Source organism: Sphaeramia orbicularis, chromosome 11 (genome assembly GCF_902148855.1).
Source record: "Sphaeramia orbicularis chromosome 11, fSphaOr1.1, whole genome shotgun sequence".
NCBI classification, from domain to species: Eukaryota; Metazoa; Chordata; class Actinopteri; order Kurtiformes; family Apogonidae; genus Sphaeramia; species Sphaeramia orbicularis.
The window spans coordinates 45,994,708-46,022,410 of record NC_043967.1 but is presented as its reverse complement, the minus strand read 5'-3'; the positions used below and the strand labels follow the sequence as shown (position 1 = coordinate 46,022,410).

At 38.2% G+C, this 27,703-nt stretch overlaps 2 protein-coding genes and 2 non-coding genes across 6 annotated transcripts in view; all 4 read right to left on the bottom strand.

Annotated features, from left to right (window-relative positions):
• Positions 1-269: 269 nt before the first annotated feature.
• Positions 270-10,521, bottom strand: lrrc71 (leucine rich repeat containing 71). The gene is made up of 17 exons (XM_030146513.1): positions 10,290-10,521; positions 9,854-9,892; positions 9,617-9,760; positions 8,638-8,745; positions 8,476-8,551; positions 8,316-8,390; positions 7,646-7,714; positions 7,158-7,317; positions 6,987-7,070; positions 6,776-6,850; positions 6,068-6,184; positions 5,359-5,425; positions 5,201-5,280; positions 5,080-5,106; positions 4,868-4,976; positions 798-889; positions 270-421 (listed from the first exon to the last, which is right to left on the bottom strand). Exons 1-17 carry the CDS (start codon positions 10,348-10,350, stop codon positions 302-304), a joined length of 1,503 nt encoding a protein of 500 aa, XP_030002373.1. The 5' UTR covers positions 10,351-10,521; the 3' UTR covers positions 270-301.
• Positions 2,450-2,521, bottom strand: trnam-cau (transfer RNA methionine (anticodon CAU)). The gene has a single exon. It is a non-coding gene; the product is annotated as a tRNA-Met (tRNA).
• Positions 4,393-4,464, bottom strand: trnam-cau (transfer RNA methionine (anticodon CAU)). The gene has a single exon. It is a non-coding gene; the product is annotated as a tRNA-Met (tRNA).
• A 313-nt stretch (positions 10,522-10,834) lies between the features above and the next one.
• Positions 10,835-27,703, bottom strand: part of ash1l (ash1 (absent, small, or homeotic)-like (Drosophila)) — a 31,870-nt gene continuing 15,001 nt past the window's right edge. For 2 of the 3 annotated variants that reach the window (XM_030146501.1, XM_030146500.1), the window contains exons 8-27: positions 27,396-27,469; positions 27,191-27,236; positions 26,847-26,955; positions 26,309-26,515; positions 25,613-25,759; positions 22,910-23,018; positions 22,644-22,793; positions 22,148-22,215; positions 21,856-22,022; positions 21,613-21,765; positions 20,870-20,924; positions 20,328-20,460; positions 17,571-17,843; positions 17,076-17,162; positions 16,878-16,968; positions 16,150-16,288; positions 15,858-16,030; positions 15,595-15,761; positions 14,189-14,672; positions 10,835-13,262 (exon numbers count right to left, since the gene is read on the bottom strand). In XM_030146501.1, the coding sequence (XP_030002361.1) occupies positions 13,171-13,262; positions 14,189-14,672; positions 15,595-15,761; positions 15,858-16,030; positions 16,150-16,288; positions 16,878-16,968; positions 17,076-17,162; positions 17,571-17,843; positions 20,328-20,460; positions 20,870-20,924; positions 21,613-21,765; positions 21,856-22,022; positions 22,148-22,215; positions 22,644-22,793; positions 22,910-23,018; positions 25,613-25,759; positions 26,309-26,515; positions 26,847-26,955; positions 27,191-27,236; positions 27,396-27,469 (2,924 nt within the window). In that variant the 3' untranslated portion in view covers positions 10,835-13,170. The remainder of the gene's footprint in view (positions 13,263-14,188; positions 14,673-15,594; positions 15,762-15,857; positions 16,031-16,149; positions 16,289-16,877; positions 16,969-17,075; positions 17,163-17,570; positions 17,844-20,327; positions 20,461-20,869; positions 20,925-21,612; positions 21,766-21,855; positions 22,023-22,147; positions 22,216-22,643; positions 22,794-22,909; positions 23,019-25,612; positions 25,760-26,308; positions 26,516-26,846; positions 26,956-27,190; positions 27,237-27,395; positions 27,470-27,703) is intronic. The other variant, XM_030146502.1, reaches the window with a different exon arrangement.

The window sequence follows — 27,703 nt, the reverse complement described above, 5'->3', positions numbered from 1 at the left end:
ATAAAATGGATTCGTGTTTTGGACAGGTTTCTTATGAACTGGTCCTTTTTTTATGGCTTTTCTTCTGTTCTTCTTTTTTCTAATGTCATGTATATAGTTAGTTAATACATACTGTAAATTCACATGTTCTCTACAGTAAAGAATTGGTCTAGGTTTGAGATAATTCTAAAGTAATAAAAGCTGTCAGAATGAGAAGATTTGAAATGAATGAATGAATGAATGAATTTAAAATATATATGTTTATATAACAGTTAATGTATACAGTGTTGTATGCCTGTGAAACTGAATCTGTTTTCTATTACTACGTCTTCTGATCCTCCTGTTCTGTCTCTTCATGTTTATTTTTGTTGAGTGGGTCTCTGAGTTTCATCAGTTCCTTTATCTTCACGTATGCTTCACACTCTTGAGAGAAGTTGTTTCTCTGAGAAAGACAAAGATTAAGAGATGATCATTCTTACTCATATTTCAGATATTAGTGTTTTTAACAGATGAACACTATAACTCAACAGATTTAAAAGTTCACTTCCATAAAAATGGATGTGTTAAATCAACTAAGGTTCAGTAACAAGTAAAAAAGAGCTGTTTTTTTTTTTTTTTTTTTTAAATAAATTAATTTAAACACACAAATTCAAACACTGTCCATCTATTGCTTTCTGTTTAAGGGACGTTAGTGTTACTTGGCTGGAACTTTTATCATCTCAACAAAAACAATTAACATGCTGAAAGATATCTAACAAGTATTACGTGTACTATTATTTTTCATAGTGCAGATAATCATCCAGTTAAGCGCAGCTCACCTGTAAACAGAGACGTAGCAGACCTCCTCCCTCCGTCTGGAGCTGCAGTGACGACAGCAACCGAGGCAGCGACTTCTCTGTTATTCTGTTTCCTACACATACACAGACATCAGTTCTGTCTTGATAGATACTAAATAAAACATATTTAATAAATAATTTAATTAACCACATATGACTAGGAGTTTCTTAAAAGTACATGCTATCAGGGACTCATCAGGGACGTGACAGGGATTCTTCTAAGACGCCCTGATGAAGACAGTTTGATCCAACAGCCTTTAGGTTAATGGCCCTGCACATTAACTATCCACATGGCTTAATGGAGCTCAAACCCCCAGGCCCTGGTTTATAGAGGCCTGTCGGACCCATTAGCCCTCTGACACTGACTATAGACTACAACACTGAGAAGACTAGTGTGTGTCTCCCTCAGATGTAAAGACAGGATGTTCTTAGTAGCAAAGTAAAACGATTTGTAAAACACTGGGAATCTTTGAGTGTGAGACTGCAACTAGATTTCTTCTGAGTTTTTTTTTTTTTTTTTTTAGGTCTGATCTCCACATAGCATTAGGATCAGGCCTCATCATCAGATTTTAGGACTCACTGAAGTCAACCATTGCCATGTATCTAATTTTAAGCCTGGGCTCCATATTGAGACAAAAAGTTGGCAATACAAGAGATGTACAGGGGTTGGACAAAATAATGGAAACACCTTAAAAAATCAACAAAATACAATTTAATATGGTGTAGGTCCGCCTTTTGCGGAAATTACAGCCTCAATTCTCTGAGGTATTGATTCATACAACTTGTGAATTGTTTCCAAAGGAATTTTAAGCCATTCTTCAGTTAGAATACCCTCCAACTCTTTTAGAGACGATGGCGGTGGAAATCGACGTCTTACTTGAATCTCTAAAACTGACCATAAATGCTCAATAATGTTGAGGTCTGGGGACTGTGCCGGCCATACGAGATGCTCAACTTCATTAGAATGTTCCTCATGCCATTCTTTAACAATTCTAGCTGTATGGATTGGGGCATTATCATCTTGAGGTGAAGGTGTTTCCATTATTTTGTCCAACCCCTGTAACTGGGTCTCTAAATGATGCACAGTCATGCCTGCAGGGGGCGCCACAACCACTTCATCGTTTTTACTGCAGAGGAAGAAAAGGAAAGTGAACTCATCCATTCATGAGCAGACTACTGCATGTGTCCAACACTCCTTCTGCTTCTCTGCTGACACACACATTCGAGAATCTCTGCTTGTATTTCTGCATAAACCTCACATCTGGTGTATAATTCCTAAGGTCTTCCTCTTGTTTGGAGGACAGGACGCATCCATCAGCTGTTGACAACGTTCACCTGAGGTCGCACGAGCCGACACTAAAAACGAATATTATTAAACATGCTTGATTTTTTTTTTTTTTTTTTTTTTTTTTGACGTATAAAAACTGATTAAAGACCAGAAGAAGGATGAGGAGTGAATACAAACTCCATCAAAACTGATCATTTCATTTCTGCTCATTCACTTACATATCACATGCTAAAAGATCCGGTGTAGAAATAAGAGACATTTAGAGATGATGGCGTTCAAAGGGATGCTTTTGAGAGTTTGAGGTCTTTTTCATTCATTTCTGTCAAAGCAGAATGAATAAAGAATCTAGCAGAGGATGGTTTCGATCCATCGACCTCTGGGTTATGGGCCCAGCACGCTTCCGCTGCGCCACTCTGCTATTTCTCACACTATATAAAAGTTAAACCTCTAATAGTGTGGGTGACAAGCTCAAGTTGAAGTATTTAATTCAGTAGAGGTTGTACATGAGGTCACTGGATATACATGGTTGTCTTTATAGTCCATTCTAGCAGCATCAAAACTGTAAACAGATGTGTTGTCATGGTAACAAGATGCAGATTAACATTATTTTTAGGATTTTTTAGACACCAAACTGTTCCTTTATTGCACAGGTGTCAAACATGCAGCCCGGGGGCCAAATCTGGTCCGTCAAAGGGTCCAATCCAGCCCCCGGGATGAATATTGAGAAATGCAAAAATCACACTTAAGATATTAACAATCAATAGTGTCAAAATCATTTTAATTCCACATACAGACCAATTAGATTTCAAGTGGGTCAGACCAGTAAAATATTATCATAATAATCTATGAATAATGACAACCCCAATTTTTTTTTTTTTTTTGGTGTAAAAAAGTACAATTACATGAAAATGTTTACCTTACCAAACTATACTTTTACAAAAAATGTGAATAACCTGAACAAATATGAACAAACGAGGCAGAAAATTGTTAAAGTTGCACTTGTTTTTCTTAAGACGAGTCAAGTTGTTCACGTTATTCAGATTTTTAAGGAAACGTTGTAGATGTAAACCTGATCATTATATAATTTTACTTTTTTCACAGTTATTATTTTACTGGTCCGGCCCACTTGAGATCAAATTGGGCTGAATGTGGCCCCTGAACTAAAATGAGTTTGACACCCCTGCTTTATTGTATCCGTCTATAATGGAAACGTCTTTATTTATGTAAACAAAGACACTCTATTCATGCACCAGATGACAATTCAAAATGCACTATAATGTAGTAAGAGCTTCAGGCATTCTTTATCATTTCTAAATATTCCTTCTCCCATTGATTCTGTTCTCACTATTCTCAGTCCACACACACAGGTTGGATTTATTCCTGTTTTCTTTTGTGTTTCATTCATGAAGGAAATAATTTTAAACATACACAGAAATTACCATGATAAAAAAAATACATTAGAAGCACTTCAAGGATTAAGTCGTTCAAAATATGAATGAATGAATGAATGAATTATAAACACCTGGATTCATATGCATTTTACGAGATTTTTCTGATCACTTTTTGCATATTCCTGTGTTTTGGGATGATTTTGACATTGATCAAATCTTACTAGAGTAACACATGAGAACTTGTGAAATGAAATACAAGCTTCTTTAATGTTTTCTGGAGGTGATAAACACAATTCTAACTATAGGTTGGAACAAATCCAATCTGTAACTATGCCATCACAGTACTGTTATGGTAATATTTAGCTAAAAAGTTTACTCCTGAGGAAAAGTAATACTTCCCCCAATCATTTAAAAAGAGAAATATTGAACAAATACACTTAAAATATCGCAGCATTTTTCTACTCAATCTTTTTCTTTTAGTATGTTAAAAGGTACAGTATCGCGTGAACCAGTAGAGAATCCTTTATGGACTGTTGATTTGTAGGTTTGGTTTTTTTTACTCATCAGCCTCTTTGTTCAACACACTCCTTCTGACCCTGCGTGTTGGAAACCACTGCACATAGGTCTTGTACAAATAGGTCTTGAGGTAAAGGGGGGACTATTTTATTCATTAACCATTGGGGGTTATCGATAAAAGGTTGAGTGGATTGAAAATGACGTTTTAACATTCTCTGACTGAAGGATTAGTTTTTTCATCTGAGCATTTTAGTGTTTTTTTTTTACTAGCATTTATGCGTTTGTTTAAAATAAAGGTCAGAAAAAATTGGAAGGTCTGATCAAAATTTGTGCCTGAAATAAGAAACCTTACCGGATTTTCAAGATCAACTAACAAATGCTTTAGCAGAGGATGGTTTCGATCCATCGACCTCTGGGTTATGGGCCCAGCACGCTTCCGCTGCGCCACTCTGCTTCTCCTACCAAATTACCACAAGTCTCTAAAAGCTTTAATATTGTGGTTGAGAAGGCTAAGTTTTATTATTTAATTTAATGGGTTGTACATGAGGTCATTTGATACAGGACTGTAAAGGGAGAGGAGAGGAGAGGAGACAAAAAAGAAAAGAGAAGACAAGACAAGAGAAGAAGACAAGACAAGAGAAGAGAAGAAAAGAAAAGAGAAAAGAAAAGAGAAGACAAGACGAGAGAAGAGAAGAGAAGAGAAGAGAAGAGAAGAGAAGAGAAGAGAAGAGAAGAGAAGAGAAGAGAAGAGAAGAGAAGAGAAGAGAAGAGAAGAGACAGATCCTATTTCTACTAACTGACAAAAATGTAAAATGTTTTTGGATTAGATCTTTCTTTTCTTTCTTACAGTTACTGACCTGCCAGACTGAGGGAGATGAGCGTTGTGTTTCCAGGCAGGATGAGCTGTCCATCCCTGCACTGCACAGACTGGTCCAGCAGGGGGTTCACAATCTCCACCGACTCCACCTGCTGAAGGAAAACAATCACATGACCCCATGTGACGAGATCTGTCCATGTCCCAGTGACTGAGAACAATATTTCTGCTGAAATCATACTGCTTTGTTCAAACCTCATTTGGTGAAGTGTCACACTTATCCTGCAGAGGAACAGAATTTTATTTTTCAATTCATATGATAAAAAAAAATACACAGTTCAGACTAAATCCTGCTGCAAAACAATGATTTTAGTACCTCTTGTGTATCCCCAGATGTTTGTTTCTTTTTGTTTCCTAATTTGCCACCTTTACTTGTAGACACCTTAGTATCAGGGGCTGGAGAGATTAAAAAGACAAACATGACAGGATGAAAACAATATGTAGGATGTATTTATCCATAGCTGAAGCAGTTACCTTTTTTGTTTGACTTGTGAGGAATGTCTTTGTTGCCAGCCACTTTTTCATCTTTTTTAGATGACTCCTGTAAGTGAACAAGTTGTGGTAGTATTTATTAACCCATAAAGACCCAGTACTACTTTTATGGAAGTTCCCAAATATTTTTTTCTCTCAATTTAACCTTTCTCAAGCAATTTATGACTATTTATCATAATATTATCCTCTGTATTTTGTGCTTTTTGTGAAAATCAGATATTTTCCTATATTTAATTTACTGGTCTTGTAGATGTTCATTAAAGCTCAGATTAAAGTTGAGGGTTATTATATCAAAAACAGAGAAAACACAAGAAAAAGTGACTTTTTCAGCAAAATATATCAGTAAATTAATGTAAAAAGTTTTCTATCCACTGTCATTGATCCAACTCCATAAGTTTTATTGGTGAATCAGTGTTGTTGAAGATGACGGTGTTTCCATGTTCACTACGCTGCCTCTGAACGTCCAAATGGGTCATATCTGATGACCATGAAAAGATGACAAACTGCATTTTACACCAATTATTTATATGTATTCATAGGAGTAATGAATCAATAAGTATTATACATTTTAGATCAGTAGATGCTTTTGGTCACTGGTGGATGTTTGGGTCTTCATGTGTTGAAGTCAGAAATCTAAATAAGCTTTTGCAAGAACCACCTAAATAAACTTTAGCGGCCCATTGTGACATACCTTCTTGTTTTTGTTGCTTTTCTTTTCCATTTTACTGGTGTTCAGTGAAGTGCTGCTTGGTACAGAAGGTAATGTATCAGGAGATGATGGGTCAGTATCAGCTCCAGGAGAGGGCTGCTAAAGAACAATTAAAAAAAAAAAAAAAAAACCACATGTTTTCTTACTCTTTTTTTTTCCTGCTGATATGCTTCATTTTTACAGAAGAGGATTAGGGCCACTGGACAAAAAAATATGGTCCAATAATTTTTTTTTTATTATGAGAAAAAAGTCAGAATTCTGGGTTTAAATCAGAATTCTGAGATTAAAGCCAGAATTCTGAGAAAAAATCAGAATTCTAGCTTTAATCTCAGAACCCTTTTATCTCAGAATAATAATAAAAAATATATATTTGACCTTATTTTATTTTTTTTCCCAGTGGCCCTAATCCTCTTCCATATAATTTTCTTACCCACTTTTCAAATTACATTTCTGACACCCCACTTCAAGTACAATGAAAAGGAGTAGTGTTCAAACCAAGAAAACCCACATAAAGAAATTAGCAATGCTATGTTTTTAGAGAAGCAGTCTCCTTGTTCTTGTAAATAATTCAGAGATATCACTGTAAAATGTTCTTATTGTGGCGCTTTTCTGTTAAAGATACAGTCCATTTGAAATTAAAAGGGTATTTTAATGGATAATATGAATGTGTCCTTATACTTTGACACTTACAGACTCCCGCCTCTCCAGAAGCAGCTTCCTTCTCTCCACAATTTCTTCATGAGTCAAAGTAAATTCACCCAGTATCTGAAAATGGACGTGGTAATGATGGATGTTTATGAAATTACTTGGTCTAATGTGATAAGAATAGAATTTAAAACAACTTAACCACAGATTTAAATGTGTCTTTTCACAGGTTAATGCCTTTGATGTAAATGGATACCGTTGCCAAATGAGCAGCTCCCGAGTCTCCAATGTGATTGTTGGATAATGATAGAAAGAGTAAAGCACGATTCAACCTCAGGCCCTAGAGAGTAAACAGGATTAAGACAACATATCATCTGTCATGAGAGGAACATGTAGGAACACATAGGACGGTGTGTTTGGGTTCTACCTGTGCAATATATGCAGCGCCTGCATCGCCGATAGAATTGAATGCCAGGTTGAGTGACAGGAGGTTCCTGTTAGCAGATCGAGTCGTGGATAGGGCGGATCCGATTAGATGTGCACCATCATCCCCTATCCGGTTATTTCTCAGGGACAAGTGAGTGACGCTTAATGACCAGAGAAACATACACAGAAATTGACTGTTGAGTGAAAATAAACTGACTGGGTTTAATCTGAGTTCTGTACTACGACGAATGCGTAGTACAAGTTTGTGCAAGTTTATTTATTTACCGTAGCACCTTGAGGATATTCAAGTATTTAAGTACTTAAAGGGCAAAAACTGAAAAACAGTTAAATGTTCTAAATGTACAAAGAGAAAAATAAAAGTGCAGAAAAGTTTAATGAAAGTACTAGACAACTTAAGTCGCAACAAAAAGTGTTCTTAATGTAACCACAAGGAGTGAAAAACAATAGTGTAGTTGTTCAGTGACTCACATACTGTCTTCACAGAGAAGTAGGTGGTAGCTCTGCTTTGGAAGAGGGTTCCCTTCCAACAACACAACCCTAACACAAAGCAAAGAGGAGGGGATATAAGAGTAATCCTATGGTGTTGACTGATGCTACTATAACATGCTGTTATGTCATATATTTCTTTATTCTCTTTAGCATTTCTAGACAGCTCTTAAGCCTAAAGTGAATCCAAACTGAAATGGGGATTTATTGTTAAAAAAAAAAAAAAAAAAAAGACCACTGGTTATTAAAAAAGTGACATTTGATTTGGCACATTTTATGTTAATAGAAGATTTTAAGTTTTGCAAATTTGATTGATCTTAACAACATAAAGGTAATATTTTAATACTTGAATGGACTTGCTCCTCAGCCTCTTTTAAATGCATAAATAAAGCTGCAGTAGGTCCACCAGAGCAACTTCATGTGATAACTGCATAATAGTAATCAACATAATATTAAACTAAGACAGTCAGACATAGCACAATCTAAATATCAGATATTTGCTGTTTCTAGAATAAGTGGGTTATTTTTACAGACTAAATTATGTTGCATAACTCTCTTATGACATATAGGAAAGCATTTACAACTTTATCTCATTCACATTATGTTTTGAGATTCACATGTATGAGGGTCTGCAAATTAATTAGTCTCTCACCTAAGGCTGGAGCACAAAGATACTGTGTTCACCAGGGACCCCACCATTTGATCTGTCAGCCTAGCTTGCCAAAAACTACAACAAAATGGACACTATTAAACAAACAAGCCAAAATAATGAAAGGCAATGTGTGATAACAAGAGAGCAGCTCATTACTTACTGCAGACTCTGAAGCCTACTCATGCTGGGAAGCATCTTCTCCAGTACTCGAAAAATCTGCTCATCTATTTTCCATCCTGTGTTTTTACCACACATTCAAAACTATGACTGAGTTCTTCAAAACAGAATGATGTTTCTCAATAAAACGATTTTTTTTTCTCACCAGAAATGTTTAGGCTCTTGGCACTGAGAGGGTCATCACTTTCTAACTCCACTTGGAGACATGGCTTTGACCAGTGAGGTGAAGTATTCACCTGGGACTGACTGACCTCTGAAGGTAGAATATGATTAATTAAGAATTTAACCAAAGGAAAGAACAAAAGAATCACAATTACCGTAGATTTAGATTTCTAGATCTGTAACAGAGAATGTTAGTAGTTTTTACAGAGTATCTTTTTTGGTTTGTTTATATGTACAAAATGTGTATGTTGGAAAAGCAGAAAGTAAATTGTCCCTTCTGAGTTTAAAAAAATGGTAAATGAAATTTAGATATATCAGTGCTCTAGACCAGGGGTGTCAAATCCATTATAATTTTATACACGTTATAATAACATAATAGTCTAGAAATAATAATGTTAACTCCAAACTTTTCTGTATGTCCTAGTATGAAAGAAAATGCGAGTAACATGAACAACCTGAAACTTCTTAAGAAAGATAAGTACAATTTTAACAATATTATGTCTTAGCTTGTCACTGACAGATGCATTACAACTTACAGATGCACTAACTTCTCCTAAGACATTTCAGTTTGTTCATATTTGTTTGGGTTATTCACATTTTTTGTGAAAGGACCATTTATAAATGTAAACTTTTTCATGTGATTTTACTTTTTTACACTAAAATGAAGAGGAAAGTTTTGGAGTTGTCATTATTTATAGGTTATTATGATAGAATTTTACGGGTCAAATTGGCCCCTGAGTTAAAAGGATTTTGATACCATTGATTGTAAATCAGTGTAATTTTTGCATTTCACAAATTCACCCCACATATGCTAGGACATATGCTCCCACTCTAGGTGCTTGAACATGTTGTAAATTTACAGCTATTTCCTCTCTCCAAATATGACCAGTCATTGAAAAATCAACTGCAACAATGATGTGACTGTTTTTGTTCAGGTGGATGAGGTGGTGTTTCATGTTCACCAGTGTTGTCTGTGTCCTCGCCTTCAGTTTCGGTGGTGGTGGAGGTGGGCTGCTTGTTGCGGACAGCTGGTATATGCCTCACTTCCAAAAGAGCACAAAGCCTTGCAAAATCCATCTCCAAATTGCCTATGCACTGATATTCATCTGAGACAAAGTGGGTTTAGAGCTTTAACTGCACAAACTCCACCTGCTAGAAAAGAATAACTGCAGGGGGAAAAGCCAGATAATGTTACTTACCAAAGGTCTGGGCAGTCACAGGTTCATTTGGAATTTGTGCTGATAACAACAGAAAATACATAGATTGAGTATCATTTTTCTCTTTTATTGAACAACTACTAAATTATTGAAATGTGTTACAGTATAATAGAAGTGGAAAAGCAGCTGTAAGGATTTAGTAGGTTATGTAATTGTCAAAATGTTCAAATCCATTCCATGTTTTATGCCATCTGCTCAATAATCTCTCACATGGATACAGATAAATGAATTCAATAGATGAATTAAGTTTGGGACTATGTACAGACACTTCGAGAAGATAAGGAGACTTAAAAAGTTGGAAAAATATGTATATTTTATCAAAATAATGAAAAGCATCACTAACAGCTATCAATGTCAGTGAAGGTAAAGACTTGTGGGCTTGATTTCAAACATATAAATAGCAGTCTAAATACCGTACCTGTATTTTTCGAGGCTTCCTCCTCAACATTCGCCTTTTCTTTTGCTTTCTTTCTGGACATAGTTTTATTAAAGTTATAAACTCTCCAGGTAGTTAAATGAAGTAAGCTAGCACCGCTGTGCTACTAGCTAAACAAACTACCGGGTAGCATAAGCGTTACCATGACAACCAGGTCTCCTCACCAAATGCGGGAAGTCCGGTTTAAAAATTATTTCTTAACACTGGTGGAGTTTAGGTTTTTATTAATGTACTTTAAAGACACTATCGTCCTTCCAGGATAATATGGAAGAAACGACCATAGACGCTGAAATTCATGTAAAGTTAGTACTGTAGTATCGCGAGATTTCAACTAGTCTGAATCCTCATTTGATTGTAAGGCTTGCAGTTCTGGTACAGTGGACATTTGTTTATCAGTGGGTTTTTCATTTCATGGGCTAAAACATTAATAGGAGGGCTTACCAAAATAGCTCAAGCTCTTTCTGTCTGGTTCCTAAATATAAACCAAATGCAAAAGTTGTCTTTAAAGGAGTCAACACACCATGGAGTGTATTCACAATAATGTAGTGCTTTTTATTAAAAAAACAAACAAACAAAAAACAAATATAAAACAAAAAGTAAAAACCAACAGCATTTTTCATGACTTAAGAATCATAATTACAAACTTTTAACGAGTGGAAGAAGTTTTTGACAAACTGTACACATCACAAAATGTCTGCCAGTCTGCCATTTACAATGCTTGCATCTTATTTTGTGATTGTCTAAAAATAACTAAACGAATCACACAAAACACACAAATACAAGTACAAGCATCATACAATGACTGCTATCACAAAACGGAACCATTTCCTATTTGAAAGAAAAGAAAAAATAAAACATGATATCGGGCTGACAGCTTTACTTTTGTTTCTGTCACCATTTAAAAATATCTTAACATTTTTATGTTGGTTTGTTTTTTTAGTGTTCAACACTTTGCAGCAAAAAACAAGGAGGACATTTTCTCCTTAAAAGTTATATTATTAACAATATTCAGTGACAAAGATGTCGTTGCTAAGTCACTGTCATGTCCCAATGCCTTCTGTGTCCGTTTGACATTCTTCTCGCTCATGCAGTACATAGATGAATTTCATTTATAGGCAACAAAAACTCAGCTTAAGTTTTTATGTCGTCAGGACAGCTATGGTGAGATTTTATGGACATTAAAAAAATCATTTTCCTCCGAGCTTAAGTGTCTTCATTATAGTAATACAAACGGAAGAAATTATAATATTATCATTATTATAATAATCATAATACATTTAGGGCTGAGTTCTGTACAGTACAATAATAAACAAAATCCATTTTCAAGATATTGCTTTTGGAGACACTCCTCAATGTAAAGTGTGTGTATATACATAACTTGGCACTGTACAGCTTCCTTTTCCCTCTCGCCCTCTGTCAGTGTCTCATTCTCATCATTTCTCTGTCAGTTTACCGCACTGGGACATTGCAGGGTGTCCCTTTTTAGCAGAGGCATTTTGGGGAAAAAAGAAATCTCATCAAATATCACAATTTCTTTTAAAACATTCTCCATGGCAATCAGGAACATAGTCGAAAGACAAGAAAAGAAAAAATCTGAAGTCCCCTCCCTTCCCAATATACAGTATACACCGCCCACCCGTATCACAGAATATAAGAAAATATGACCATCACGATACATTTCATGTTAAGTATTGTTTTCCATAGTTTTCTTAAAACTGTTAATTGCCATCGAGCCCTTAAATTTTTTTTTTCATTTTTTTTTTAAAAAGGTATATCTTCAAGAAATCTGGCAGAGTACAGACACACAATAAGTGTGCACGCACGCACACTCTCACGCAAGGCAGTTGGAGAGCACGGCTGTGTAAGGCGGTACAGTTAAAGCCAGTGTCCCCCCGCCTGATTTAGTTAAGCTGGTGAATCATGTTACTTCAAAAAGAGGGGCGAAGCTGACTGCCTCACGAAAAAATAAAAAAATTAAAACCTCAACAAGACACTTTAACTGACGAAAGCGCACACTCCACCCTCCCTTACTCTAAAAACAAACAGAGCCCCTACCCTCCCCATGACCCCCTCTGTTCCTAAATGAGTTACAGTATAAGAGGAAAAAGATAATAGACTTTTTTTTTTTAACTTACTTTTTTCAGACTGCATCATCCAATACTGTGAGTGTTAGTGTGTTTCCATTATAGATACATTACACAGAGCTTCACAATATCCATGGTACCAAAAGTGCAGTTCACCACCCTTGACTCATGAGCAGCATCTGAGCACACTGCTCATCTTACATTTCTCCTATGCCATTTTTATTTCTCCAGTCCTGGCGCAGATCTCTTCTCATTTGTTACATTTTGTCATTGCAGCAAGTTCCCACTAGGGGGAACAATTCTCCAGCATTCTCATTCACACTGACTGAAACAACTCCTCCCTCTATCCATCCCTATGCAGTACCACTTGTTTCATTTCTGATGCTTGCTATCGGAATTTGTTCGCCCATGTCTGAAAAGTTCAATGCATTTAAGTGCATGGGTTATTTCTCCTATGTTCATTTTTAAAAACAGTTTTTGCATCATATTAATAAATAAGCAAGAAGTCTGGGTCAGCTCTCTCTTGGCGCTCCTTGAGTACTCCTGAAAAGCTGAAATTGCCATGGAGTCAGCGCTTCCGAACCCCCACCCCACCCTACCCTCTCAGATTGAGATGACAGTCTTGGAAGAGGTAAACTGGAAGAGGCCCCCAGGGACGCATTGTGGTCCTTAATGGTCGGATAGCCAACAATGCTCATTTCCCTTCTCGCTGTCTCTCCATTTTCTGCCCCTTGCTCATAAAGTGAAAAGGCTGAGTGCTTGCCAGGCACGTAGCAACATTATTTTCTGCCCACAAAATCACCGAATCCAAGCGTCCGTCGCCGTAGCCGCCGCCCTGCACCCTCCTCCAGGAGATAAGTGACATCTATGGCTGTTGGAAGAACACAGGGAGAGGGAGGGCTTAGGAGCTGAGATAGAAACAGCTGACACATGGGCTCTTAATATGAAAGACAGAAAAGGTAAAGGCAGTCAAAGGTGTTTCTTCTGCCACCGATGGTTTAATCTTCAAAGTGTTCAAAACGTCTATTAGAGTTGGCAGCCTCCTTTGCACAAAACGGACTGTAACATCTCTGAAATTATAAATCCCATGACTCAGGAGTAATTTTGAGCAGCTTCATGGCAAGAAAGTCCTTGTCACTGCAGGTTTTCTTTTATTCTTTTATTCTTATACATACTCTTCATCTACAATTCAAAACAAAATATGCCTTTTAACCTGCCCCTTTGCCATGCTTTATCAGCAAACACTCTGTCAGTATGGTGGCAGCCACTTTGAACTTCAAGACATGTCATGAGGGATGATGGGAAGGATTTTATTTACAACTGCTGAAGTGATGAGTTGAAATGATGAGACCAAAAACCAACAGTGTGTTAAAACAGATGACACACATACACTGTGGAAATTCCTTTTTTAAAAAGGTTCAGTCATTTGTTGGCCACTGTAATCTTTAGTTTAGTTTAGGCTACAAAGGAGAAAATAGTGCAAGGTTTTCCCTCCTACGACATGAAAACAGGAAAAATGCTGAGATTTCTGTACTGTGGCTGAAAAAGAGGGGGCTATTTATTTTTCATTAAAGTGGAATTGTGTGTTGCCTTCAGCAGCAATATTTTTGCATAAAGCATGGACAAACAGAGGATTAGAAAACAGTTTCAGTATGAAAACATATTTCTTACCCAACTATGAGCTTAACCATTTGAAAAAGGCATAAAACTGTATGAACAGGTTTAAATGACCCGTCAAATGAATTGGTTTGCTGTAAGTGTTCTGCAGCTTTAACCCTCATTCATCTGTTGACCTACCCCCCTGCTTCGTGCCCGGTCCCTCACCATTCTTGCTGGGTGTTCTGTGCAGCAGATCCAACAAAATCTTGTTGAGCCGCTCCCTCTGGGCCTCCCTCCGGCCCAGCGCCGGGTGGTGTAACGGTGAGGAGGCTGATGATGACGGGAGCTCCAGCATCTCTCCTATCCTCTCTGCTGAGCTGTCCTCCATCTCTTTGCGCTTCTCGGGTTCCTGCCCTTCCTCTTCCTCCTCCTCCTCGTCTTCATCCTCGTCTCCCTTCCCGTGCGACACTCGTCTGGGCTTGCCTGAGAGAAGCTCAGGATCCTCAGGAGCCATGTCCATGTCGTCCTCCACTCCTCTCCCGTCTTCAGCCTCGGGTGGGAAGTCGTCGCCACGGTCGCAGGAGGAGCCGTCATCCTCGCAGCCTCCCTCTCCTTTGGGTCGTTCGCTCTTCCACGCTGAGCGGCCACCATTCCTCTTGTAGTTGTCAGGAACATAGTGGGGCTGCAACAAAGCCACAATCCTGTCAGTTCTGATTTTATGGTTTAGAAATCAACCTGAAGCTGATTATGCTTATGGTTTTTAAATGGAAAAAGGTCAGGCTTTATCACAAAAAAGTTAAACATTCTTAAAGCAAACAAATGTAAATGAAGAATGCTCACATTTTTTTCATTTGCTTACTGCTTGAAATGATTAAAGATCTTCACCAGATGTAATGTATGATGGCTTATCCACAAAAAGCCAATGAAAAATCTTATCTTTCATTGTAAAATTAAGGATTTCTGAATATGTAAATATGATTCATTTTTGTTGAACTGTTAATCTTTGTTATCCTACTTAACTCAAAGTCCAATGTCAATGTACATTTTACATGCAAGTTTCCAAATCACAATAGCAAAAGTTGCTTAACACTACATATCCCAACCGGATACAAAACATGTGATGCCCCAAATCCTGTTTAGTCCACTCCTTAAACTCAGAGTTAAGGTGAGCACCTAGAAATCCTCGCCATTTTGTGATAAGACGTGAAATATCCCAACAGTGTCAAACTAAGCCCAGTGAAACCCTAAGACTACAGTGAACAAAATACTTTTTAGGACTTAATGTACCTCTGCTACCAGCATTACTATGAGCACTGTGTAAGACAGTAACAAGCACAGACAAATGCCTAAATTAGTAAATAGGTAATTAGGTGTGTTTCACTGCAGTTTGGCTCAAAAACAAAAAGCAGGTGTGAGTCTTATCTGTTTTTATCAGTCCCACCTTCACCTGCTGGGACTGTGCTAGAGAGGCAGACGGAACACTGTGAGCGATATAAGATGGCTTGGGTTGTAATACTATCACCACTCTTAAAATATCGTTCAGTGCACATAAATCAGTAACAGATCTCAACCCTTTAGCCCCCGTCACCAAGTGTGTATCTCACCGAGAAGTCTCTTTTGGGTGTGAGCCGCTTGGGGAAGTGGTTGAAGGCATATGGCTTGGTGCAGACTGGGTAGCGGTTCCGGTGAATCTTGTAGAACAAGTGAGCCGACTTGTCCAAGCGGTAGTCACAAATGTAGACGTCTTGCTCTTTCACACCCTTTGGCCGTCCTGCAGGGGAGGGAAGGATGGATGCATGTTAGAGTGAGAGCTTTGAAAAATGGTTTACAAAATGTTTGGAGTACATCAGTGTGGAAATGTCCTCACCCTTGCAGTACGTGTAAAGATCGAGGACACAGCAGGTTCCCACCACTGCCTCTAGAGGGATGATCTCGTACAGGGGCATGCGGAACAACTCGTTCTGGTAGAACCGCCGTGATGGAGAATGGTGTGTCTCATGAGGACGGAAATAATGATGGCCAAAGGCAAACCGCTCACCCCTTAACAATGCAAATTCACACAGAAAAGGCTGTTAATATTCCAATTATTATTTACATGCTGCTTTATTCTCACAGACACTTATAAAGTAAATTACACTGTTCAAGCCTCATTAACTTACTTTTCATTCTTCCAGAGTTTTTCAATTCGGAAGATGTCGAGTTTGTCTCGGTTGATGTGAGACAGGAGACGGTAAGACTGCCTGACAGGCTGGCCCTCAGGTGTGCGTCTGCTGTCTCTCATCAGATACACACAGTCACCTGCACACAACACAAAAGCACTGACAGGTTACTTGTCTACAGAGGAAACATTTCACACTGAACTGACTCCACAGGCATTTTCATACATCACATCACAAACACTTTGTTACATTAATAGTGGTTTAGAGTGAATCACTTTGGCAAGTCAAAAAGACCACATAGCAAACTTAATTTAGCTGTAAATTCACTTAAAGATTAAAACTATTTTGGTTTTATAAAGAGTAGATGACAGTAACTGCCTCAAAAAAAAACAAAAACAAAAAAAAAAACCCAGCTTTTTAAAACATTGCATCAATGTCTCATTGAAAGAAGGAAACAGTCTGTGTCAAGTGCTGTTCAGTTGTAAATTAGAGTGAAAATGTGTAACCCTAGAGTTTCTCAGACTGAAACTCACTAGTTGAATATTGCAGAAGAAATATGAAAAATATGCCCTGATGAAGACTTTGGACAACAGAGGAGTCAAAAGATATTAAAATCTGTCATTCATCACCCTTCTGAGTGCCTCAGATTTCTTCTACAACACTGTACCAGAATATTGGTGGGGACACTGGTAACTATGTGTGACCTGGTTGTTGAGTGGTTTTTGTACCTTGGTGTAGCAGCAGGTCGTCTCTAAGGAGGCAGATGTAGTAGATGGAGCCGGCCTGTGCGTAGCTGGGCTGTGGTAACATTGGAACTTCCTGTAACAACAGGATATTGATGAGAAGATGAAGAGGTAAGAGGAATTTGTTGACAAATTTGATACACAGAAAACAACAATCCAATCCAGTACTCTGGTTTGACGTACCCTGTCCACTGGCCGAGGTTCACACAGCTCACACAGGTAGTGTTCCACCTCAGTCTCTAGCCGCATACAGTCAAAGTGCTGCCAGACCTGCACAGACAAAAAGACTGTTTAACCACAACGATGCAAATAAAACATTCAGTCAGTAAGTCAAGGCTCTTTCATTTTGCAAAATATAGATGATGTCAACACCATTTTATGTTAAATCATTTTAAACACCAAAGACTTTAAGTTTCTGAAACAATCTTGCTATATTAATATTGTTACTCCTCCTGGTGTTGTTTGTTTAAAACATCAGGTAATATTCACAAAGGACTGGTAGCACACCCTCTTCTGGAAAATATCCTTGACAAAGTACTCCTTAGTTAGATGAGGACTCAGGAGATATGCTGTAGCTACAACAGGTGTAGTCTCAACTGGTGAGAGCAGCCTAGATATGCTTCAGTCTATTGCATGTTTTGTTTTCTTTTAAGAGTCCTAATAGTCATTGCTTCTTACCATGCACTTTTCACACTGGATCATCAGGCCTTCGTCCTTGTACATTCCACAGATGCAACGGATGACATCGTCGTCCTTGTCATGGGAACCTGGCTCGCCCGATCCATGGTGATGGCCATGATCGCGCTCCAGCGAATCTGAGCTGTCGGCCTCGCTGGCAGTCTCGCCCACTATCTCATCGATCTGGACAGCAGCCTCATTGCGAGCACTGTAGTAGGCTTTTCGCAGCCGGCACACATCCCTGCCTACTGATGATTTCCTGCCGTAGTATTTCTGGTGAAAAAATTCAAACCTTTCAATTAGGAAAAAATGTATATAGGAAAATCAGGAAAAAGAAGAAATCATCTTATTTGACTGACAGTTTGTCAAAATCATAATCCAAGGCCAACAACATTAAAACCAGTGGCAATAGCTTAACATAAATCAAATATGGTTGTAAAAAGCACATTTGACCGACTAATTACACCCTCAGCATTTAGTCACTGAGACAGACTAAGAGTTGATCTGCCATGGGCAACTTCCTGGAGCAAAGGTCAATGATAGAGAAAGATGCATTCGTTCACAGCTGCCTAAAAACCACTGACAAGGCCACACCTCATAGTTCTCCATTTAACAACAAGCCACTTTTCAGGCTGCCAAAAAGAGCCTTGGGACCACAGGGTGAATCTAATTTAGACGTCCACTTCAAACTTTTGACTGGAGGAGTAAGCTCCTCTGAGAGGTTTCAAGTGGCACTTGTTTAAACTGCTAAGCTATACAGAGGTAAATCAAATGGGCCCGCAACATGTGCGTCAAGGATCCAGTCATGAAGTTATATCCCATTTGGGAGGCATTTGAGAGTGAGAACGATACAAAGAAAAACACTGACCGAGTGGGAGGCGCAGTATGTTGGCGCTGCATAGTAACAGCTTAACTGATCATTTAATGAAGTGCTTCAATATGGACTCAGCTCGAAGAATCTAAAATCATACTCTGAAGACACACAAGGGAGTTTTTATCACCATTAGTGAGTACGGAGTGATGTAACGGCTTTTCCCTTTATACAAACAACATACTGGTGTGTCTACTAATTATTGACATACCATAAACACTTCTGCAACCTCAATGAGCTCAGAAATTCTCCCACTCAGACACCGTTGTTTGATAAGATGACTTGAGCAATTGTAAAAATTAAGGTATTTTTAATCATTAAATTGAAATGAGTGATAGACATATTTGTGACTTATACCCTTTTGTTTGCTGTAATATATTTATTGTCATAATATTTCTCCAGTAATTGCCAATCTATAGCACTTCGTACTAGGTACATGTACCATATTTCATCATGAAAATGTAGACAATAGGGAAGAGGAAAAAAATAAAACCGTGAACTGTTCATGGCATTGGAAAAAACGGAAATTAATATTTTGTTTGTCTTATGTACCATGTATGTAACATCAAGTCCATCAGTGTCCATGCATTTTGTGTATAAAACAATTAAGGTTTCATAGTTGAAGAGGTAGAGTAAATGCATCCCAGACCCCCCCCCCCCCCGCCTGTCAGTGTGTCAAACTCTTAACACTGACAGTAGCTACGAAAAGGCAGCACACTGCAAAACAACAACAAAGATGGCACTGACATTTATCTGCCAGCATGTATCTTTTGAGATTTACTCACCAAACAGAAAATCTACCATGTGTTGCTTTGCAAGTGTCACATTTATTTCTTCTGTGATAGACTGTTAGATCTATCCATATTGACTATAAATGTTCAAAGTTCACCATCATTGTTGACATAAAATTCATCATGATACCATTTTGAGAGTTTTATTACTCAGCCCTACTAGAGAGAGCAACAAAAAAATACAGCTATAAATATGAAAACAGAATAAAAGATAAGTGGGGCCGAGAGACCAGTGAATAAGTAAGTCTTCAACCGAGATTGAAAAATGGCATGACTACTGACAACTGTTTCCAAAATTGTGGAGCAGCAAGTGCAAATGATCCATCATATGTTAATTTTCTTTTCTAAAGTGTTGCTTGTTGATGTATAAAGTTGACAAATTGGATTGGGCCTGACCATCTATTATCTGTTATCTATAACGTAACACAAAACAATGGATTATCCGATGACAGAAGCTTCACTTACATAGAACAAAGTTATGATCATAAAACAGCAAAGGTAAGACAAAATCATAATGCAACCTTTATTTTTTTAGTACTATTTAGGGAAATAATACTTAAAACTGTTGGATCTGTGTAGTGTTAGCTTAGCGCTTCAAGTTTGGTTTGTTGTTTCTGAAATTATACATGACATATGCTCTCAGACTGTTAGCTTTTTTTGGGGGGTATTTCCCCATTTAAGTGCTTGTTGTTTGGATTGACTTCTGGTTTTTTTTTTCCGAAAACGGGTTTTGTTGAGGTTGAAGCTGACGTTCTTCTGGTTATGAGGATGTATCGCATGCGTATACTGCTTCAAGTGTCGCGTGGCATTACCATAGCAACACAGACAGAGCTGGGAAGGGCCTTGAATGGAATTAGTGCGGTCTTAAATTGTATTCTAAATTTTCCAGCTAACATTTGTGCATAATAGTTCAACTTTGGTCACCAACTATGAACATTTAGCCTCCAAGCCACCTTTTTTCCATGAGCTACAGATTGATGGAAGTAAAGAAGAGACCAACATGCTACTCTGCACTTGAAAGCCACTCTTGCTGCAGTACTAATTGTAAATAGCCTGGGAACATTAGTGGAAGCACTTAATGGGGCACCTGCGTACCTCAGCATTGCGGAACACTTTGAGCATGTCCGTGTCGAACGCTTCAACAGTCTTGTAGTGGCCGGTGAGGATTTGCTTTTCGATGGTGCTCAGGTCCAGAGGGTCCGACACTTTCTCATAGTACTGGCTGTTCCTAAATGCACACAAAATACCACGCTAGTCACTGGAATCTGGTTTGTCAACATTTAAAGCCATTCATTTCAAACTGAATTCTTGAGTTTCAGCAAAAAGTCCTCAATATATCAAAAGCTTTCTATGGATTTATGGCTGGCTGACAGAGCAACAAACCTGTCACCGTGATAGTTTTATTACCGCGCAGCTAAAGGAAAAATAATGAGCTGCAATTGTTTTGACACCAAGTGATTACTATCAATACTGGAAGAGAATCAAAGCGCAGACTGTCACGGCTGAAATGTGGGGCAGTAGATAAAGCTGTTACACTCTGTGGATGCTGTACACTGATAGAGCAGATAGCATGGTAACTGCGCTGTCGAGGAAACAGTAAAGGATTATGAATGAACCAGTCAGTATGCGGGTCTTACCTCTTTCTGGATGGGAGGTTTACCAGTGGAGCAGCAAGCGTCTGGCCAGCTGAATCTATGGGGGAAAAAAGTTCAGTTATTATTCAAGTCACTGGACTGGATTTACCTGCTTCTGACTGGCGGATGTGGTAGGATGCCAGAGTTCAAACACACAAAACTTGCTTATCTGAGATTCTACTTTATCTTAACACCTACCATCGACCAAAACCATCTACTGATCTACAATGTTCAATACCTGTTGATCCACTAATCCTATAAATACATGGAAATAATTGGTGTAAAATGCAGTTTGTCATCTTTTCATGGTCATCAGATATGACCCATTTGGATGTTCAGAGGCTCCGTAGTGAACATGGAAACGCCATCATCTTCTACAACATTGATTCACCAGTAAAATGCATAGAGTTGGATCAATGACAGCAGATGAAGACACTTTTTTATGTTTAGTTAATTATATTTTTCCTGGAAAAGTCTTTTTTTTCCTAAATTTTCTGTTTTGATATAATAACCTTTGAATTTACTGAGCTTTAATGAACATCTACATGATCAGTAAATGACATATAGGAAAATACATGATTTATGTTGAAACAAACTTAAAATAAAGAGGATAATATTATAATAAATGGTGATAAATCACTTAAGAAAGGTTAAATATAGAGAAAAATTCATCTGGGAACTGCAATAAAAGTACCACTGGGTCTTCATGGGTTAAGGTGTTGTTGGTCAACTACTTTTATTTTCACCTTTGTAGCTGGTGATCATGTCACATATCTCCTTGAAGATGTGTGCGAGGCGAGCAGTGCGTGTGACCTCCGTGTTTTCCTCGGCAGCAGCGAGCCTCCGTGTGCGGACCGATCGCGACGTCTGCAGGGCCGAGAACTGCGTCAAGAACACGTCTGGAAAAAGAGAAGTTATGCATTATATTTATACAGCTTCACTTCCTTTATTGTACTCAATTTCTTATCAACCTTTTAACTTGTACACACCTGACTTAATGTTGCCGTCGTCTCGGATTACACTTCCCCAGCGGGTGTACATGGACAGGCTGCTGGTGTCCCTTTCTCTTTCTCCTTCTCTCTTCAGCAACTCCTGCTTCTCCCTCATCTTCTCCCAGTTCCTCAGGAGAAACACTCGGTGCTTCAGCACAAAGTTCCTTATAGGTGAAAAACAGCAGATAAGCAAAATACTTGGCATCTTATCTGGCACAATATGTTGATACTATCATATGTGTATAATACTAGTAATATATAGTTGTTTTTTCTATTGTTTTGTGTATACCTCTCTCGGTTGGACATAGGCTTCATGAGGTGAGGGTAAAACTTGTTGCTGTCACTTGACTCTTCTTCCTGAAGACATGGAAAGATGTGTTTAGCAAAATAAGGGTATCCATCTCAGTACTCATGTTTTCAACTAAAATTATACACTAATAATTTCAAATACACGTAGGTTAATCTAAAGCACCTCTTATAAAGTCAGTCAATGTACCACTGTAGCACTGTATTTTGGGTCATACCATTCAGCCCTTAAAGGTACACTGCATAAATTTTTTAGACATCTTGTGGCCCACTAAGAATCTATTGAGACACAGCTACATTCATGCCCTACATAAACACTGCACCTGAAATGGAATAACACACTGCCAGACCTAAAATACTGGATAAAAGTATGTAGTCATGTATGTGGAGGCTTTATTAAGGTTTTGTTTCTGGTATCTGATCTGAGGCACTCAAGACCTGATATAAACAACTTTCCTGGTGTTTCACCTATCGCTTACTCGTTTTTTGAGCTGGTGTTTGGACTTCCTTTTCTCTTTTAGTCGCCCCAGCCGCCGGGTCCCTCCTGTCTTCCCGGGCAGGCCGTTAATGCGCTGGCTCTTCCCTCCGATAATGCCCCGGCAGCTCTCTGAGCCGCACTTACACACTTGCTGTAGGGCAAACAAAAAAGTAGTAGAGAGAAGTTGGTGTGAGTAACAAAGGGTGAAACATGAAGTATCTGATATGCTATTTTGTGAAGAGGTCAGAATGGTGGCTGGGGATTCACCTGCTCTTCTGTGTTGAAGGAATGGAAGTTGTAGTCGTAGGTGAGCTCAGTACCGCTGCTGATGTCTTTGAGAGCAAAGAGACCAATTCTGTACACACCATTCACTGACCTAACAGAGATGGGATAGAGAGGTAGGATGTTTAAAAAGAGCATTCACAAGATAATACTATTTATAAAACACTTCACAAGCTCCTGCAAATACACAAACGTAAAGGAACCAAGCTACGTGGAATAGTTTTTATGATATTTGGACAGGTGTGCTTTGACCTATCAGGAAGCCACTGAACATTAATATGTAACAGACACCACAGGGCAAGCAAGAACAGCATCAAATTCTCACAAGAAAGAATATTCAAAATCATTTCATGCCAGGATTTTGACAGTGACTAATACAGAGCACAGGATGCAGTGTAAAACTACACGCTGATGACAGAAACCCTGATCTCTGGGTTTCACCGAAAAGCTTTTTATCTCTCAAGTAAACTGCCTTTGCTTTCAACATATATGGTTTAAAATCACAATCAAATTAAGGGAATTTAAAATTAGGACAAAAAGAGACAAGGTGCCCCAGTTTTCATTTGCCTGAGTTGGCAACTTTTCAACGTGAAGTAATGCCCATTTTTGTCCGACTCCAAACGAAGCAGCGCTTCAGCCTTTCACTATTCTTCTAAGAATAAAGCACACTGTTCTGTTTGCCAGCGTCCTGATAATTTATTCCTTCTATAGGGGGTAAAAAGCTGGTTCAGCGTATTGTCTTCAGGCACTACAGCTGTATCCAAGGCCTGGCTGCATGTAATCTCTCTTCTCTGACAAGATGGATGACTCGTCAGGCTTTGTGCTGAAAATCCTCCATCCTTGCAGAGTCTTTTATTTCAGTGGAACCACTTTACATTTCACACACATGCACTTGCACACATGTTACAGACCACTTCTGCAGATTATGGAGCGGGAGGGCAGAGGGTACAGGTTTATAGTCACCTCACTGAGGTCAATAGCTGTCCATAATTAAGTCCTCTGACTGTTTAAGTGAGTTCCCACATGTTGCAGATTCGCCTTGTATATGTAGGTAAAACACCTCTTGAAGACAAAACAGGCAGGTTTCATGTATTAAAGTGGGGCCTGTTCTGCCGGGTCTACAACTGCAGTGGATTAAGCCATGCTGAGAGAACGATCCCTGAGGAAAGCAGTAAATTGTTTTGGTGTGGTGCAAGGCCTTTAAGCCATTCAAGTCTCTGAACAGCGGCAGAAAGTGACTGAGGTGATCTCATCAGATTACCGCCGCACAACCACATTAATAAGGTTGGGCTTTAGACGAAGAGCTTTCTCATTTACAATAGAGTACAACTGGCACACGTGTCCCTTTAAAAGGTGGCAAGTGGTGGGTATCTCACCTGGTAGAGTCTGTACTATGTAAAGTTTGGACAACATTGCCAGATGATACATGTACTGGACTTACTTACAATTGTATTTTAAGGAAAGCTGGCCAACATAACCCCCCAAAAAAAAAAATCTTTTTTTTTTTTTTTAAATCAATTTTAAGAGAAAGTTCAGACTTAAATGAACTCATTTCTGGCTACATAAACTGAAAGTGAAATCTGACAACAATACACTTTCTTTACTAAAACTACATGCCATATATGACTGGAGAGACACATTCACTATTAACAAACTGTTTGCATCTTGAAACTCGATTTTGCGATTTAGGAAGAAAAAAAAAGCAAATCCTCAGTTTATTGAATTAATTTAATACATTGCTCAGGCCTGTAGTAAAATATTGTCCTGGTCATGTTGATACCCTGAGACCACTACTACAATAAATAGGTAATACAAAATGATGAAATTATACTACGTATTATGGGAGTTTGGTGTCAATGATTATACATTGTTGAGATGGTAAAATTATCATAGAAATAATGATTATTTTACATTTTGCAAGCCTACAGGTTATGTCTTTACTGCATCTGCTCTCTCTCATTTCCTGCCTCTCTCTATTTTTTCTATAAAAGCATATGCAGAAGTGCTGAAAAAAGGATCTTTACAAAAGGTGGCAGGTATGGTACTGAAATTTAAGTGCTTCAATAATGCATATACAGCAACTACTTAGCAACGGCCTTGGCTAAAGCATGTTCCCTGTACAAATCTATATTAGACAAAACTTCTACATAACACTTAGTGGCACAAAGGGCCAAAACAACAATACATCTGCAATCATGGTTAAAGCTACATACCATGCTCTGTTAATTTCAATGAGAGGTGAAGTACCCCTCAAGGATATAAACAGGTAGCAATAAAAATTGTTTCTCTATTTCTTTATGTTTGTTATTCACGGGTGATGAAGACCAAAACAAAAGCATATACAATCACTAAGCAGTGGAAAATTACCTCGTTGGCTTTTACCATCCCCATCTAAAAGAATTCCATGTTACTCTCACTACCTTCTATTTAATATTCTCTCTGATAGAACAGACATATACTATTTATAATATGGTGAACTCTGGTAATCCCTGTGACGTGCATAATCATTTCTATCATGACTACGTAACATGAAAGTCCATTCTTGAATCAGGTTTGGCTGAAACACGAAGTGGCAAATGCTCATGCTCGGCCACAACAAGGCTTAACCAAATCTGGGCTTTGGTAGGATCCCAAAAGCACCACAAGGACATTAAGAGGGAACTGGTTTAAAGCTGCCATGATACCCACCACTTCTGCATCTCACAGTTGGGTTCACAGCTGTGGTTTATGAAGCGAGCCTCATTGCCCATTCGGTAGCTGTCAATAACCATGCCGCTATCCAAGTTCAGACAGTAGTGGCCACTGTGGGAGAAGTACTGCTCCATCATACGGCTCCTAAAACACGGTAAGAGAGAGGAGATGGAATTTTTAAAGAGATTTTAATGATTTTGCATGGGAGATACAAAATAGTAGTGGAACACAAATTCACCCACAAACAACAGAGAAATGCTTCACCTTCTGGTGTCTGCTTACATTTTAAGATATGACACCAATGTGACCAAACTAAACATGAACAACACTGTTATGTGCAACATTAGAGGAATTTCTTTTTATTATTTCTTTCTCTGTTCAGTTATCATTGCTGAAATGATGTGCAATAATGCTTTATATTTCTTCAATGACATGCAATTTTTAGTTTTAAAACCACAAATGACTTCGGGTTTCTTCGACTTTCACAAAAATCTACCTTTAAATCAGAAATAATGAATACAACATTTATCACAATAATTATTCATACACTGATTTCTACTCCATTTCTATTCAATTCAATCTTTTTTCGTCTTGTTAATTCGTATTACTAATTACTTATTAACAATGTTGTTAAATCTTTTTTTATTTTAGCGATTTCTAAAAATGTCACATTTAGAACATCTTTTTTCTTACCTGAACTCTTGCTCACTAACCACCTCTCCCAGGTACTCAATGATAAACTGTCCAGAGCGCAGAGACTCCTTGGTGCGGATGCCCCACCCCTTGCCCTCGGCACGGAACCGCTCCAGACACTGGACCCAGTCGTGTCTCTGGATGTGCTGGTTGTCACACTGATCACCACATGGACATGTGCTGGGAGAGCATTCTGCAAAGCTCATCCTGGGGGGGAGGGGATCAAATATGAAACTAAGCTGTGATACTTTAAAAACGGCTCTATATAAAAGAAACCTTACTTATAATTGGGGCGGGGTAATGTATCAACTTAATTCAATTAATCAAGGTTTTGCTTTCTGAAAAATATGAAAATGGTCTATTTTCTTAAAATGAGGTTACTTCTAATGAAGAACAAGAAAGATTCTGATAAAAATAAGACTCTTTACCCAGAAACTACACTTTCTGAAGATTTCTTTCAGTATGCTATTATTTTGTAGAAGCTGCTAATTAGAGTCTTGAATCTTACAAGGCAAGTCTCAAATTTTTGTCTCTGTACCTGTTTAGGCAATCGTCCAGACAGCCTTTTTCAGTGTGGTCCTCAGGAGTTCTGCAGTTGCACATTGTTGTTTCATAACCAGAAAGAGGCTTCACATCTACATAGACATCTGTGACACATAGGCAGGGGATTACCAATCTACATTTACATCAAACTGTCAATATGACAGAGTATGACCTGCAAAGACAGTGTTATATATCTACCTCATTCCTGTATATGACTCATAATAAGAACTACATCAGCCACAGCTCCAAAGTAACCAACTTAGGAAATGAAAGAACATTAATTGATCAGGCTACAAATTACATTTTGGCTGGATCAGCGGAATAAAGCAGGATACTCACTGGATCTGATCTTTTTATAAAGGGGGACATCAGGCCTCTTGTAAAGCTGAAACATAAAACAGAACTATAAAGACAGATATTTTCCAATAACGGAGAAACAAATACTTAATCTATTCTACTCAAACCATAGATTTCTCTTTTAAAACTTTACTTTTAAATTTGGAAAAGGCCATAAAAACACTTAGTATGTCTTATGATTTATCACCTGATCGTGTTTCCACAGCCATAAGATGTCGTAAGGCAACTGGAAATCAATGCGCTTCTGTCTCAGGTACTTCCCTGAAAGGAAAAAAGGGGACATTTGAGGAGAGAACAAAATAAATAAAAGTACAAAATGAAAAGGAAGTCACTTCTGAATGCATAAAAAACATATTTATACAGTCAAGTAGAACAATGCTAACAGTTTAAATGTCTTATTGAGTCGTAAATCCTGTTTCTGAGAATACAGTTATACTGTAATGAATGAAGGGGGAGTCCAACTTGTTCTAAGAAACCGGATAACTTTGCTGACTA